This window comes from Mastacembelus armatus, chromosome 19, assembly GCF_900324485.2.
Source record: "Mastacembelus armatus chromosome 19, fMasArm1.2, whole genome shotgun sequence".
Taxonomy (NCBI): domain Eukaryota; kingdom Metazoa; phylum Chordata; class Actinopteri; order Synbranchiformes; family Mastacembelidae; genus Mastacembelus; species Mastacembelus armatus.
Genome location: NC_046651.1, coordinates 2150166 through 2163610, shown reverse-complemented (window position 1 = coordinate 2163610; position 13445 = coordinate 2150166). Strand labels below are relative to the sequence as shown.

Here is a 13445-nt window from a genome sequence, read left to right as displayed (position 1 = left end):
GGTTTAGAGTTTGTTAACCCTGTGATGAGGGATACTCAGGGTTTTTGGTTTCACAAAGCGGGTTCAGAGTGACTCTGAATCCCTTACTGCTGTAACTTACTCCGTGAACCAAACCCGCTCACTGGCAGGTTTTATAAACCTGTGGTAGAAATTTCTTCAAGTTTGAGAGTTGCTAATTCTCAGAAAACAACCACAAGTGTGATGAATCATCTCAGGTTTAATCATGGGCCCGGAGAGGACGTCCTTGCAGAAATCCTCTGACTCTGTTTTACAACACCAGGTTTATATACACTTTGACAAGAAAGGGGTGGACTAATCTTGAACAGACTCCACATGTTTGTTCAGGTACTATCTTCAGTCTTCTTACCATCAAAGAAACAAATTGTTGACAGTTATTTACAACCTTCTACCCTAAAACACTAAACCAATAAACAGACAGAACCACATACCATGAAAGTGTCAAGCAAACATTCAACACCCACATTGGTTTAAGTCAGTGACCATTTGCTCTGTTGTAAAATCCTCACAAACCCTGAGTTGTTTCTGAGCCAATTGGCATTCAGACTGAAGAAGAAGGAGGAGACATGATGTGCCCTTTTATTTCGCAGAATTCGAGAGGCTAATAAAACCCTGTCTAGACATCTTTTCTTTTCCTGGAGAATATCTTTATGAGCGATACAGTTTTCTGCAAGTTTGCTTCATTATCTTCATAATATCCTCAGCCCTTACATATCCCATATGACTTCTCGTGGACACGCTTCAAAGTCAGAGCAAATTGTTTCAGTAGCTCTTCATGTTTTTGCAAGTGGACATTTCCTTTATAACATTGGTGATGCAGAACACATTTCAAAAGCAACTGTGTGTTGCACAGTCAGAAATGTGACCCTTGTGCTCAAACATCTGCTGTACGGCTTTGTGCTTTCCCCCAATCACAGACCCATGCGTCTTATCAAAGAGGAATTCTACAAAATTGCAGTTATCACTACAAGCAACAATTGACACATTCAGCCTGAAGCTTTGACACTTTATGCACAAGTCAATTTGTATATTTTAGGGTTTCCAGGCGTGATCAGCTGCATAGATGAGACTCATATCCCTGTCGTGGCTCCCCGTGATTATGTCAATAAGAAGTCCTTCCACAACATTCCTGTACAGGTAAATAGTGGCCTTTAGTATTCATTATAAAAGATAATTCCATCACAGCTAAAGCAGATGTTTTGTTCTGTGTGCTTAAGATCATATGTGATGCATCACATATGATAGCAAACATGGGCGCAAAGTGACCTGGATCTATGCCCTCTCACAAATTTTGCACTAAGCCACAGATTTGCCCGTGATGAGTACTAACATACACCTCCCTATGTTCCATTATCCATGTATCTCTATACGTATATTAAAATGTTAAACTGCACACTCTCCTTTTTATAGGAGAGCTTGATGGTTACCTCCCTGGTGACAGAGGATACCCGTCAGCCACATCATTTAATACCTTATCCTGATCCTGCACCTGGCCCACAGCACAATTTCAATTAAGGCCATAGCAGGACACGGGCCAGAACTGAAATGACATAGGCATAGTCAAGGCCTGGTTCCAGTGCCTCTGGAGGCTCACGGTCACACCAGACAGGGCCTGTGACATTATTGTTGTGTATATGGTTTTCCACAACATAGCAACAATACAAAGAGAGCAATGTCCTGCTCCAACAGAAAGTGAAACAGTCCATCTTGACTACCCTCAAGATGTGCCAGATGGCACAATAATTAGGTACACAATTTATTTTAATCATTTTACAGAATAAAATAAAGAGAACATATATGTATCAAGTCTTCTTTATTTCCTGTAAGTACAGATGCAACAAATGGTCATTTTATTTTGTTAAAACCATCATCCATAGTAGCACCATATCACCTTACCCACCGTTAACTTGTGTTCCAAGTATAATTTATACAGTTGTTTCACTGGGAGCTAGAAGAACACAGAAAGAATGATGTTCATAGTGCCAGAGCCACTTAGTGTTATTGCAAGTCATTTTTCAACAAGAGACACAATTTTACAGTGGCTAGTTGGGCAGTGGATATGGATGTAGATGGATGTCTCCTCTTCATTACTACATTCAGCATTACTCTGTAATATGTAATGATAAATAATTCAATAATAATAATATCTATCTGTTTGAAGGAAGTTTTTTTTCATTTCATTGTATTTTGCTGCCACGTTGGTTTGGCACCTGTAGTGTTGCACCTGCATGGACATTGAACATGCTCAGAGGAGCACATTAATGTTGAAATGAAAACAAAAAAAAACACATTGACACGGTCAGCAGTCTACGCCAGCTCCCGTTCTTTTGCTGTGGTATTGCTTTTTTTAAAAACGAAAATATATACTCATGTTCTGCATAGGAGGCGATTTAAACTTCAAGTTCAACTGAGGAAGAATTTGCGGAACACGTCATCTTCTCCGTTGCCATGGTGAATCATTGCATCTGTGTTTCACAGATGTGAGCTTTTATATGCTGTCAGGCATGCGCTTCACTTAGAGTAAGTTAACTCCGGGTTGATTTAACTTATTCTGATCTGGTTTTCTGAAACCATTTCCCATGTCAGGGTTAGTCAACCCAGAGTTCAGGGTTAACTTCGGAGTTTGTTGAACCTGCTTTCTGAAACAGGCCCCAGATTGGTAGATCCTTCATCATGCAGCAAGATAATGACCCAAAACACACTGCCAAAAAAACAGAGAAGCTTATCAAGGGCGAGAAGTGGAAGGTTTTCAACTGGCCAAGTCAATCTCAAAACTTAAAACCTATAAAGCATGCATTTTACCTGCTAAAGAGGAGACTGAAGGGAGTAACCCCCCTAAACAAACAACAACTGAAAGAGGCTGCGGTGAAAGCCAGGAAAAGCATCACAAAAGAAGAATGCAAAGGTTTGTTGATGCCAATGGGTCACAGGCTTGATGCAGTTATGGTAAGCAAAGGATTTGCAACTATCCAATACTTTTGGAGTGTATATAAACCAAGTGGTGGACAAACAGCAGAAGAAAGCCCTAGTGATAGATGTAGCAATCCCAAGTGATAACAACATCAAAAAGAAGGAACATGAGAAGCTTGAAAAATACCAGGGGCTGAAAGAACAGTTAGAAAAGATGTGGAAGGTGAAGGCAACAGTGGTCCCCATGGTAATCGGCACCTTCGAGACTGTGACCCCCAAATTGTGAGAGTGGCTCCAACAGATTGCAGGAGTAACATCAGAGCTCTCAGTTCAGAAGAGCGCAGTGCTAGGAACAGCTAAGATACTGCTAAGAACCCTCAAACTCCCAGGCCTCTGGTAGAGGACCCGAGATTGAGGAAGACACACACCACCCATAGGGGTGAGAAGGGAAATTTTTTTTTAATACATGCCTGGGGTCTACCACACCAGGTGCAGGCTGTGCAAAGATGCTCCTGAGACAATCCAGCATATAACAGCAGTTCTGTCTCATTAGGATGCAATCCTCTGGGCTATCGCTATGGGTCATATTTCGTCGCACCTGCGTACTGAAGAGAAATCCGTTTATGCCCACCTGTGGCGAGCTCTTTCCTTTCTTTTCTTCAACCTAAGCGTCGTCGTCACCACCATACAAGGTGCGTGTTCCCAGTACACTACAGCATTGTATGGGGAGAAATGGTTTAAGAGATGGTGTACAGAGAATGGTGTTTCTTCTTCTTGCATGCCCTGTCACCATGATTCTGTCTATTCTCCAGTTTTTACTGGAGAGAAATTTGGTGTTTAGCACCATAAAAACATATGCCGTGGCTATTTCCTCATGCCATTAGGGGTTCGGCAACAGATCCATGTTCAGTCATCTGCTCACCAAGCGTTTTCTGAGGAGAGTGTGCAGGCAGCACCCCGTCGCATGTCCCCACTTGTATGCTTCCCAACCCTGCATATATGCCTAAATGCATCACTAGTTCTAGAGTGATCACGCTGTAGGGTTTCTTTCCCCCTCCGCACGCATTCGCAGAGATAGCTGTTTCGCACTTGAGCTAACTGAAATTCTGTAAAGTGTGGCAGTAAATGTTACTGAGATGCTTCCATTTGGTAAGGTGGGTCAGTGCTTTCCTCAACTAATGTTAGCCTGTTGGTGATGCAGTATATTCAAAAGTCTCCACATTTCATTTTCAGAAGATGAAATAGCATTCTATGTTTAGTGTGTGTGTCATGTACACTGTCTGAGGACTATTCTGTGACATTTTGGCCTATGTGAATTGATTACGAATCATTGAAAATATGAGTTACAATTATGTGAATTTATCTTTCCTAGTATGGGTTGTGGTGGGGGCAGGCCAGGGATGGTAACACAGATAAACTTCCACATCCTCCAGCACTTCATGGAGGGTCCTGAAGCCATGCCAGGCCAGATGGAATATGTAATCCCACACGCTTGTTCAGGGTGTCTGCTGGTGTCTGCTGTCTAGAACATGGAAATATCCTAATCAGTTACCCAAACCATCTCACCTGTTTCTTTCCCGAACTAGCAGAGCCGCTAACTTCATAGTAACAGATTTGTAAAATCTAGTCAAATGTGTCACATTGTCATGAAAGCTGTGTGTTTCCATGCAGCAGACAGAGGAGGGTGCACAGACGGAGAGCTCCCAGCAACTTCACCTGCAGCCCAGTGATTCATCTGAGAAGCAGCAGCCCAAGAGGTTACACGTCTCCAACATCCCTTTCCGTTTCCGAGACCCTGACCTCCGGCAAATGTTTGGGGTGAGATGATAATTGCACCATACACATGCACACATAGATGCTTTCTATAGCTGTGAGTGCAATCACCTAACATAATGCATTCCCTAGACCAGAATTCTAACTATCACCTTCAACCATAAAATCCAATCAAAATCTCTAGTCCGATCCCTTACCCTTAACCCAATTCTAACCTACACCCTGAAAACCAAGTCTGAACCCTTTGAACATGTGAGGACTGCTCAAAATGCCTTTGTAATGTTGGTTTTGAAATAAAATTTGTCCATGAAACCTTAGAAAGACACATGAACACAGTTCCAGTTGTTTTTATAAGCATGGCGTCTATATGATTTTATATAAAATAAAAGAAATTCTATCCATCCATCCATCCATTATCTATACCCTCTTATTCCTAAGCAGGGTCACAGGGATCTGCTGGAGCCTATCCCAGCTCTCTTTGGGTGAAAGGCAGGGGTACACCCTGGACAGGTCACCAGTCCATCACAGGGCGACATAGAGACAAACAACCACACTCACTCACACTCACTCCTATGGGCAATTTAGAGTCACCAATCAACCTGACATACAGTAAATATGCAGTACTGCAAGCATCTGTGTACATTTACAAGTGGGTGTCACACTTAAGAGACACAAGCTGATCTTGCAAAAAGCTAGCTTTAAAAGTCACAAGACACTCCACTCACACATACAGTGGTCAGTGAAACACTGTCTACAGTGACAGCTGATTGTCATTAAAAGCCTCATTGGAGTTGAAATGCAACCTTGAAAAAAAGAAGTGGCACCTGTTAAGAAAGGGTTGAACCTCTTCATACTGTTAGGAACTCATTTGGAATAAGTTTTTTGATTTTAGAGCATCTCTTCCATCAAAGTCTGTGTTTGCTGTCTAGGCTCTGTTCTCATCGTGTTCCATGAGGAAACATCAAGCTGAATGACAGTGGTAATTTTACCTCCCAGGAGAATCTGGACATGTCAGAAATAAGGCTAGTGAAGCACTATTATGAGCAACAACAGCATTTTCAGCACCTTAGAAGCGATGTTTTATAGCACTGTTTGCAAAATAGAAATGCAGCAGCTGCAGTGGCAGAGCATCACTGAACATCATTTTAAATGGAACACTTTAATGGGACAGGCTCTCCATTGAGTAGAGTATGCCATATTTGAATGTAGTAGAGAAACCTCCCTGAAGTACCCCACAGGCCTCACTCTGTAAAGCTGTAAATAATTCACACCTTTACCTCTGTATGCCCCTTAACTCAAATTAGGAAGGGCTTATTAATGTTTCATCTTCCATGCCCGTCCTTAAGTGTTCCTTGGAGGGTTGGAGTAATAGATGCTCCAGTTCTCCTTACCTGGGCAAAAGAAACATAACATGTATAAGTATAATGCAGGGAATAAGCAATGCAGCTCTTACTTAATTTACAACATATTATTAAAAAAAAAAAAAAAACTTAGACTGTCAATATCTGCCTTAACTTAATCCTCTGGGGTCGATGTACGCGCCATCGCGTTTTGTTGCATCTTCTCCTGGTAACGCTGAAACGAACTTAAATTACTCAGTCAGATTTGACCGTACAGATAAGTGCAATATATCATTCAAATCTGTAAAGGGTCTACTTTTATTTGTATACACTCATAATAACAAAACACTGTGCTTTTGTAAAATAAAGAAAGCAGTCTTCTCTGTCTCTGTCAACTCTCTTCACACGTGAATAAAACAACCACAATCTCAGCAAATACTTGCCTCAAACACGAGAAATATACAGTATGTATAGAAAGCTTGAAATGTCTTATTTTAAATGAAACAATTCAAATTGAAAACAAATAATCTCTTTTTATGTAATCCGTATGAAAGTAAGGAGCAGTAACGGTTTTCTCCTGTCTCACTTCATTATAGCTAATGTGATCCTGCCTCACACTAAACACACTGTTCATATGGAAATAATCTGAGATGAGCCAAGTAATTACAGTGGGTACGGAAAGTATTCAGACCCCTTTAAATTTTCACTCTTTGTGTCATTGCAGCCATTTGCCAAAATCAAAAAACTTCATTTTATTTCTCATTAATGTACACTCAGCACCCCATCTTGACAGAAAAAAACAGAAATGTAGAAATTTTTGCAAATTTATTAAAAAAGAAAAACTGAAATATCACATGGTCGTAAGTATTCAGACCCTTTGCAGTGACACTCATATTTAACTCACATGCTGTCCATTTCTTCTGATCCTCCTTGAGATGGTTCTGCTCCTTCATTGGAGTCCAGCTGTGTTTAATTAAACTGATTGGACTTGATTAGGAAAGGCACACACCTGTCTATATAAGACCTTACAGCTCACAATGCATGTCAGAGCAAATGAGAATCGTTGAATCATGAGGTCGAAGGAACTGCCCAAGGAGCTCAGAGACAGAATTGTGGCAAGGCACAGATCTGGCCAAGGTTACAAAATAATTTCTGCAGCACTCAAGGTTCCTAAGAGCACAGTGGCCTCCATAATCCTCAAATGGAAAAAGTTTGGGACGACCAGAACTCTTCCTAGACCTGGCCGTCCAGCCAAACTGAGAAATCGTGGGAGATGAGCCTTGGTGAGAGAGGTAAAGAAGAACCCAAAGATCACTGTGGCTGAGCTCCAGAGATGCAGTAGGGAGATGGGAGAAAGTTCCACAAAGTCAACTATCACTGCAGCCCTCCACCAGTCGGGGCTTTATGGCAGAGTGGCCCCACGGAAGCCTCTCCTCAGTGCAAGACACATGAAAGCCCGCATAGAGTTTGCCAAAAAACACATGAAGGACTCCCATACTATGAGAAATAAGATTCTCTGGTCTGATGAGACCAAGATTGAACTTTTTGGCGTTAATTCTAAGCGGTGTGTGTGGAGAAAACCAGGCACTGCTCATCACCTGCCCAATACAATCCCTACAGTGAAACATGGTGGTGGGAGCATCATGTTGTGGGGGTGTTTTTCAGCTGCAGGGACAGGACGACTGGTTGCAATTGAAGGAAAGATGAATGCGGCCAAGTACAGAGATATCCTGGAAGAAAACCTCTTCCAGAGTGCTCAGGACCTCAGACTGGGCCGAAGGTTCACCTTTCAACAGGACAATGACCCTAAGCACACAGCTAAAATAACAAAGGAGTGGCTTCGGAACAACTCTGTGACCGTTCTTGACTGGCCCAGCCAGAGCCCTGACCTAAACCCAATTGAGCATCTCTGGAGAGACCTGAAAATGGCTGTCCACCAACGTTCACCATCCAACCTGACAGAACTGGAGAGGATCTGCAAGGAAGAATGGCAGAGGATCCCCAAATCCAGGTGTGAAAAACTTGTTGCATCATTCTCAACAAGACTCATGGCTGTACTAACTCAAAAGGGTGCTTCTACTCAATACTGAGCACAGGGTCTGAATACTTATGACCATGTGATATTTCAGTTTTTCTTTTTTAATAAATTTGCAAAAATGTCTACATTTCTGTTTTTTTCTGTCAAGATGGGGTGCTGAGTGTACATTAATGAGAAATAAAATGAACTTTTTTGATTTTGGCAAATGGCTGCAATGACACAAAGAGTGAAATATTTAAAGGGGTCTGAATACTTTCCGTACCCACTGTATGTGCATTCCCCCGAGAAATGGCAGAAAACGTCATAGAATTTACTTACTTTTTCTGCGCATTTGGATGATGGCACGCTACGCAGATGAAGAAGCACTTTGGATGGTTCTGGAGAGCTACAAAGAGTTTACTTTCTGATCAGAGGAAAACGCGGCTCAGATGACGAACGTTTACATTTGAGTCGCAGCAGAGGATACAATTCCTGACGGGTAATTCCCTCTCAGCCACATTCCTAACTGAAAGGCTCATTATGCAGCTCATTATGCGGGTCTTTGTCTTCTCAGGTGAATCACATGATTATTCATGATCAGGCACGCCTTCTTGCATTTACCCTTTCTAAACGAAAAGTGTCGTAGAAAATTTAAATCAGTATATTGTTTGTTTGTGAAGCAAACACTCTAGGCTACAAGATCCAGTTCTCAAAAGTCTTGTGAACCAATGTTCTGTATGTGTTTTATAGCCTTATTTCAGTGACTTAAACATTTTAGTTTTCCACTAACCATGCATAAAGGCTGTTTTCTCAAAAACACAATCATGTATAAACTTGCTGCTCACATATTATTGTAACCCAGTTTGTGCTGATTACAGTGTTATCAGACTTTAGCCATTAATGTGTTTAAAAGCAACTGAAAAAAGCACAAATGTCAGGGCATGTCAAAATTTGGTCAGGGCCTCAAAACACCCTTAGACCCCAAAGGGGTAATCCACATAGCAGGTTTACATGTGACCTTTCAGGTGGTAACATCAAAGACATTAACGACATTAGCTGATACTTCTAGATTAAAAAATAGAATGTGTATTTTAACCCTCTGGGGTCAACCCACCAGTTAGGTTCATTATTATATACACATCACATACATCAGCGACAGCAATAAAACCACTGTTGGTTGAAGAGAATATCAAAAAACAGGTAAGTAAACAGGAAAAATAGGCAAGTGAGTGACTTTGACAAGGGCCAAACTGTGATGGCTGGATGACTGGGTCAGAGCATCTCCCAAACTACAGGTCTTGTTTGATGTTCCTGTTCTACAGTGGACAAGGTACAAGGCTTATTGATGTGCATGGGAGAGAAGACTTGCCTGTTCAGTTCAGTCCCACAGAGCTACTGTAGCACAAGTGCTGAAAAACCTAGTGCTGGCTGTGACAGACAGGTCTCAAAACACACAACCACCACAGCTCACCTTGTATGACTATGTAGTCACAGAGTGGCCCAAACGCCCATGCTGACCCCTTTCCAACACCAAAACACCTACAATGATCACAGGAGCATTACAGTTGGACCATAGAACAATGGAAGAGGGAGACCTGGTCTGATTAGTCACGTTTTCTTTTATATCACTTAGACAACCAGGTGCGTGTGCATCCTTTACCTGGAAAGAGATAGGGTGTGCTAAAAAAACAAGTCGGGTATATGGTGACCCCACCTCACAACTTCCAGGAATGAAAGCATCTGTTGCTGACATATTCGTGTCAGACACCAGAGGAACCTTCAGAGGTGTGTGGAGAGTCACAGCTGCTTTGGCAGCATGAGGAGTCGAGTGTAATATCTGGTACTGCAGGTGCCCAAGCCACCCCCAGCCTCAGAGCTCTTGATGTGGTATGAAGAGGAGAGAATGGAAGGGCCTGTCAGTGAAGATAGAATTAATGGGATTCCTCAGGCAGGTTAAAAGGAAGTTTATCCTCATTAGGTGAATATAAGGGGACAGCTGCAGTTATGGGTAAGGTGTGTGTGTTTGGGTTTATGTTTGTGTTCAAGTGTGTGTATTCTTGAACAGTCTAAACTTTCTCTCAAAAAGTCACCTAGTGAGGTCTCCAAGGCGTATGGAACTGCACCACAGTTAACCCGTGGCATCATCCAGTAGTGACAAAGACTGTGATAAAATAACAATAAAGAGAGGAATTAGAAAAGACATAAGACATTCTGTAGAACAATCTCAGTGCTACAATCTCAATGCTCAGAGATCATCCTGGCCTGTTAAGAGCATGATCACAAAGAGTAAAGGTTCAATTCAATTCAATTCAGTTTATTTGTATAGCACCAAATCACAATTCAGTCATCTCAAGGCACTTTACAAAAAAGAAAAACCCAACAAATCCCTTATAAGCAGCACTTGGCGACAGTGGAGAGGAAAAACTCCCTTTAACAGAAGAAACCTCCAGCAGAACCAGGCTCATGCAAGTCTTATCCTCCAGGAGAACAAGGTCCATGAAACTTTTTCCATCAGAACAAGTACACATTTGTTCTTCAGGTAAGCTTCATTATAGAAATGAAATAGAAAATTTTTGAAAAGCACAAATTCACTTTATAACATACAAATACAAATAAAATAAAATACAAAGAAAATGTGATGGGAATGAGGTGATTACGAAACACTGAATGAGCTATTGTGGAGTTAAGAAGGAGAGTATGCTTATATCAGATCGGTTTGCACTGAAATTACCTTGATGTGTGCAATACAGCTATTACAGCATTGTACAATATAAGTCCACCGATCCCCCATCTGATAACCTATCATCTACTTCTGAAATCACAAATTTATCAAATGAAAGTTGGTTTAGCATTAGGTCAATTATATTATTGGACAAAACATAGGATGTTGACAGGACATGGAAGACAAAACAGGTACACCCTGGAAAAGTCACCAGTCCATCACAGTAGTTTAAACTCATTTTATGGATTTTAGTTGGCAGCAGAGACATCTCAAATTGTGTGACTGAGGCAAAACAATTCTTTTTACTGTCTTCTCCAACTTTTATTTAAGAATGCCGCAGGGTTACTGGAAAAGTATTGAAAGTAACTAACCACCAGTGACTTCCCAAACTGCTTTTTTGTCAGTTCAACAGAACAGTTTAGCAGTTTTGATCTATGGTGTATGGTGGCTTTCTGCTAGCAGAGGATGTAAAAGGCTGTCAAAGCTCAAACATACACAGGCACATGCAGTACTCACTCTCACACACCTACTTCTCTTTTCTCCCTGTTAATGATCCAGCTTTAAGGATTAATGGTTGTGGGCAGGGCAGTAGCATTGCAGGCCAGATTCCATCTGGGCTCAGCCTTCACCACAATGGGCTCCAGTGGCACTCTCCTCCATTCACTTAAAATGGGACTTGTGAGCAACTGGCTCAAGTTCCCATTACGGTTCTGCTAGACTACCACCACAATGCAAACAAAGGCAATAGCTGGGGCATTACAGCAAATGGAATTCTGTGTCATTTCAGCAAAAGCTGTAATAGAAAAGCAATACGAGAGCATTAAACAAAGCCATATAAAGAAGTTCAATCAGAGGTGATGAAGCCACAACCTGGAGGTCTATCTCTGTGTGTTACACAGTAATACACAGTAATACTCCCTCAGACACCTCTGAAAATCCAGCTCAGGACACAGGAATAAAGCCAGATTGGGTATGGCTGCAGCAACAGAGAAGAGAAAAAGTACGGCCTCAAAAGGAATAAAACTGGGTTCATTACCCAAGCTTATTTCAGTTTAATTCATACTTAGAAAAACACATTTAGTGGGAAATTACTAGGCCAGGGAAGAGGGTTTTAATGGTAGAATGATAATTGGCATTCACAGCAGCACTCCACTGATTCAATTCTCTCATTCTCAAGATGTGGTTGAAATATGTAATCTAGTACTGCACCTCAAATAATTCCCTAAAATTGAGAACTCATACGGCTTATTTACCTATACACCCAGGGTTATTTGGATTTCTACATCACTCAAACAGTGGGGAAACAATTGTACTCTGACCACATGTCAGCGTTTGTGTGTGTGTGTGGTTTGTTTTTGTTTTTTTTTTTTTTGTTGTTGGCATTTCATTAATTTTTTGTAATTATCTCTGATGCATAGAACAAAATGTCTACCAGGGGATGCAGCTAGGCTGCACTCACCGGGCCATGTTCATTTAGCCCCACACAGAGTGAAAAGTGACGAGATGATTTGCAGACTGCTGCTGTCCCTTGAGCCTCAGCTGTGTTTAATTAATAAGCAGGCACTTAGTGAGCCACCCACAAGAGGGCCCTTACTGTCACATTCCCAGAGGTAGAGGTCCTAAATGAGCCATTAGATACTCAGCACACATAAATGTGCGTTCACTGTGTCACACACATATACACACAAGCATGCGTGTCCGTGAAGGCACACATGTGTGCATGCATGCAGGGGTTGGGTATTGTGCTAATGGAGTTTTAATGACACCTACTTCTGCCTAATCACCTGTTCTGGAGTCTTCCAGCGTTCCAGGTAGCTCAGTGTTCCCAGCAAGGGAATTCTTTTTAATGTCTCCTGTTCATAGCTGCACTCTCATTTGCTTCCCCAATTATTCCATAAGGCTCCACTCTAACTAGCTCTGCCTCTGAGAAGGCAAGGTGTAATTATAATCTAAAAATCTGCTAATTTACATCAACACATCAGTGCAGCAATGGGGCCATTTTGCATTGAGTGGGTAGTTAGAAAACCTGAGCTTTCCCATTGCTGTGCCCCCCTGTGGTGGCAGTGTGTTTGTCTTAAGACAACACAGTGTTTAGAATAGAGGGACAATGATAGGAATTATTGCTCTGTTTACTGGTGATTTTGGGTAGTGTAATCAATTTTGAGATGTGTTTTGTAAGTAATGTTTGTTTTTCATGAATTCCTTTGACTTAATAAGGTAATACCTAGCTAGTAATTTTCAAAGGTGTTATATATTTTGCTCTGTAATCAGCAGTTACAGTTTTCTTCTGAGAAGCACAAAAGCATACATATAACAGCAGTCTTATTAGAAAAATAGACTGTTAAAAAAATAATTAAATAAAAAATAAACGTGAGAGCACCATGCTGCTTCTGTAAGCTCACTGAGGCTGAGTTACACTTGTCCCTGGAAAACAACTCTAATTTGGACTAATGGAGATAACTGCCATCAGAGACCACACACTTTGTCACGGTTCGACCAGGCTCCCTCCTCAGACAATCAGCACAATCCATTTCACCTGAGTCCTCACCGCGATCACCTGCACCTCATTATCGCAGCCACAGATAAAAGCACTTCCCACACTCCTATCCTCGTCCGATCTCGTAAACACGATGTGGACCTTACTCCCGCAAGCTAAAACCAAACT

At 41.6% G+C, this 13445-nt stretch overlaps 1 protein-coding gene across 2 annotated transcripts in view; it reads left to right on the top strand.

Moving 5' to 3' along the window:
• The window catches only part of rbfox3a (RNA binding fox-1 homolog 3a), a 164814-nt gene that overhangs the window by 97281 nt on the left and 54088 nt on the right, over positions 1 to 13445 (top strand). For both annotated transcript variants that reach the window (XM_026314676.2, XM_026314677.1), the window contains one exon: positions 4600 to 4746. In XM_026314676.2, the coding sequence (XP_026170461.1) occupies positions 4600 to 4746 (147 nt within the window). The remainder of the gene's footprint in view (positions 1 to 4599; positions 4747 to 13445) is intronic.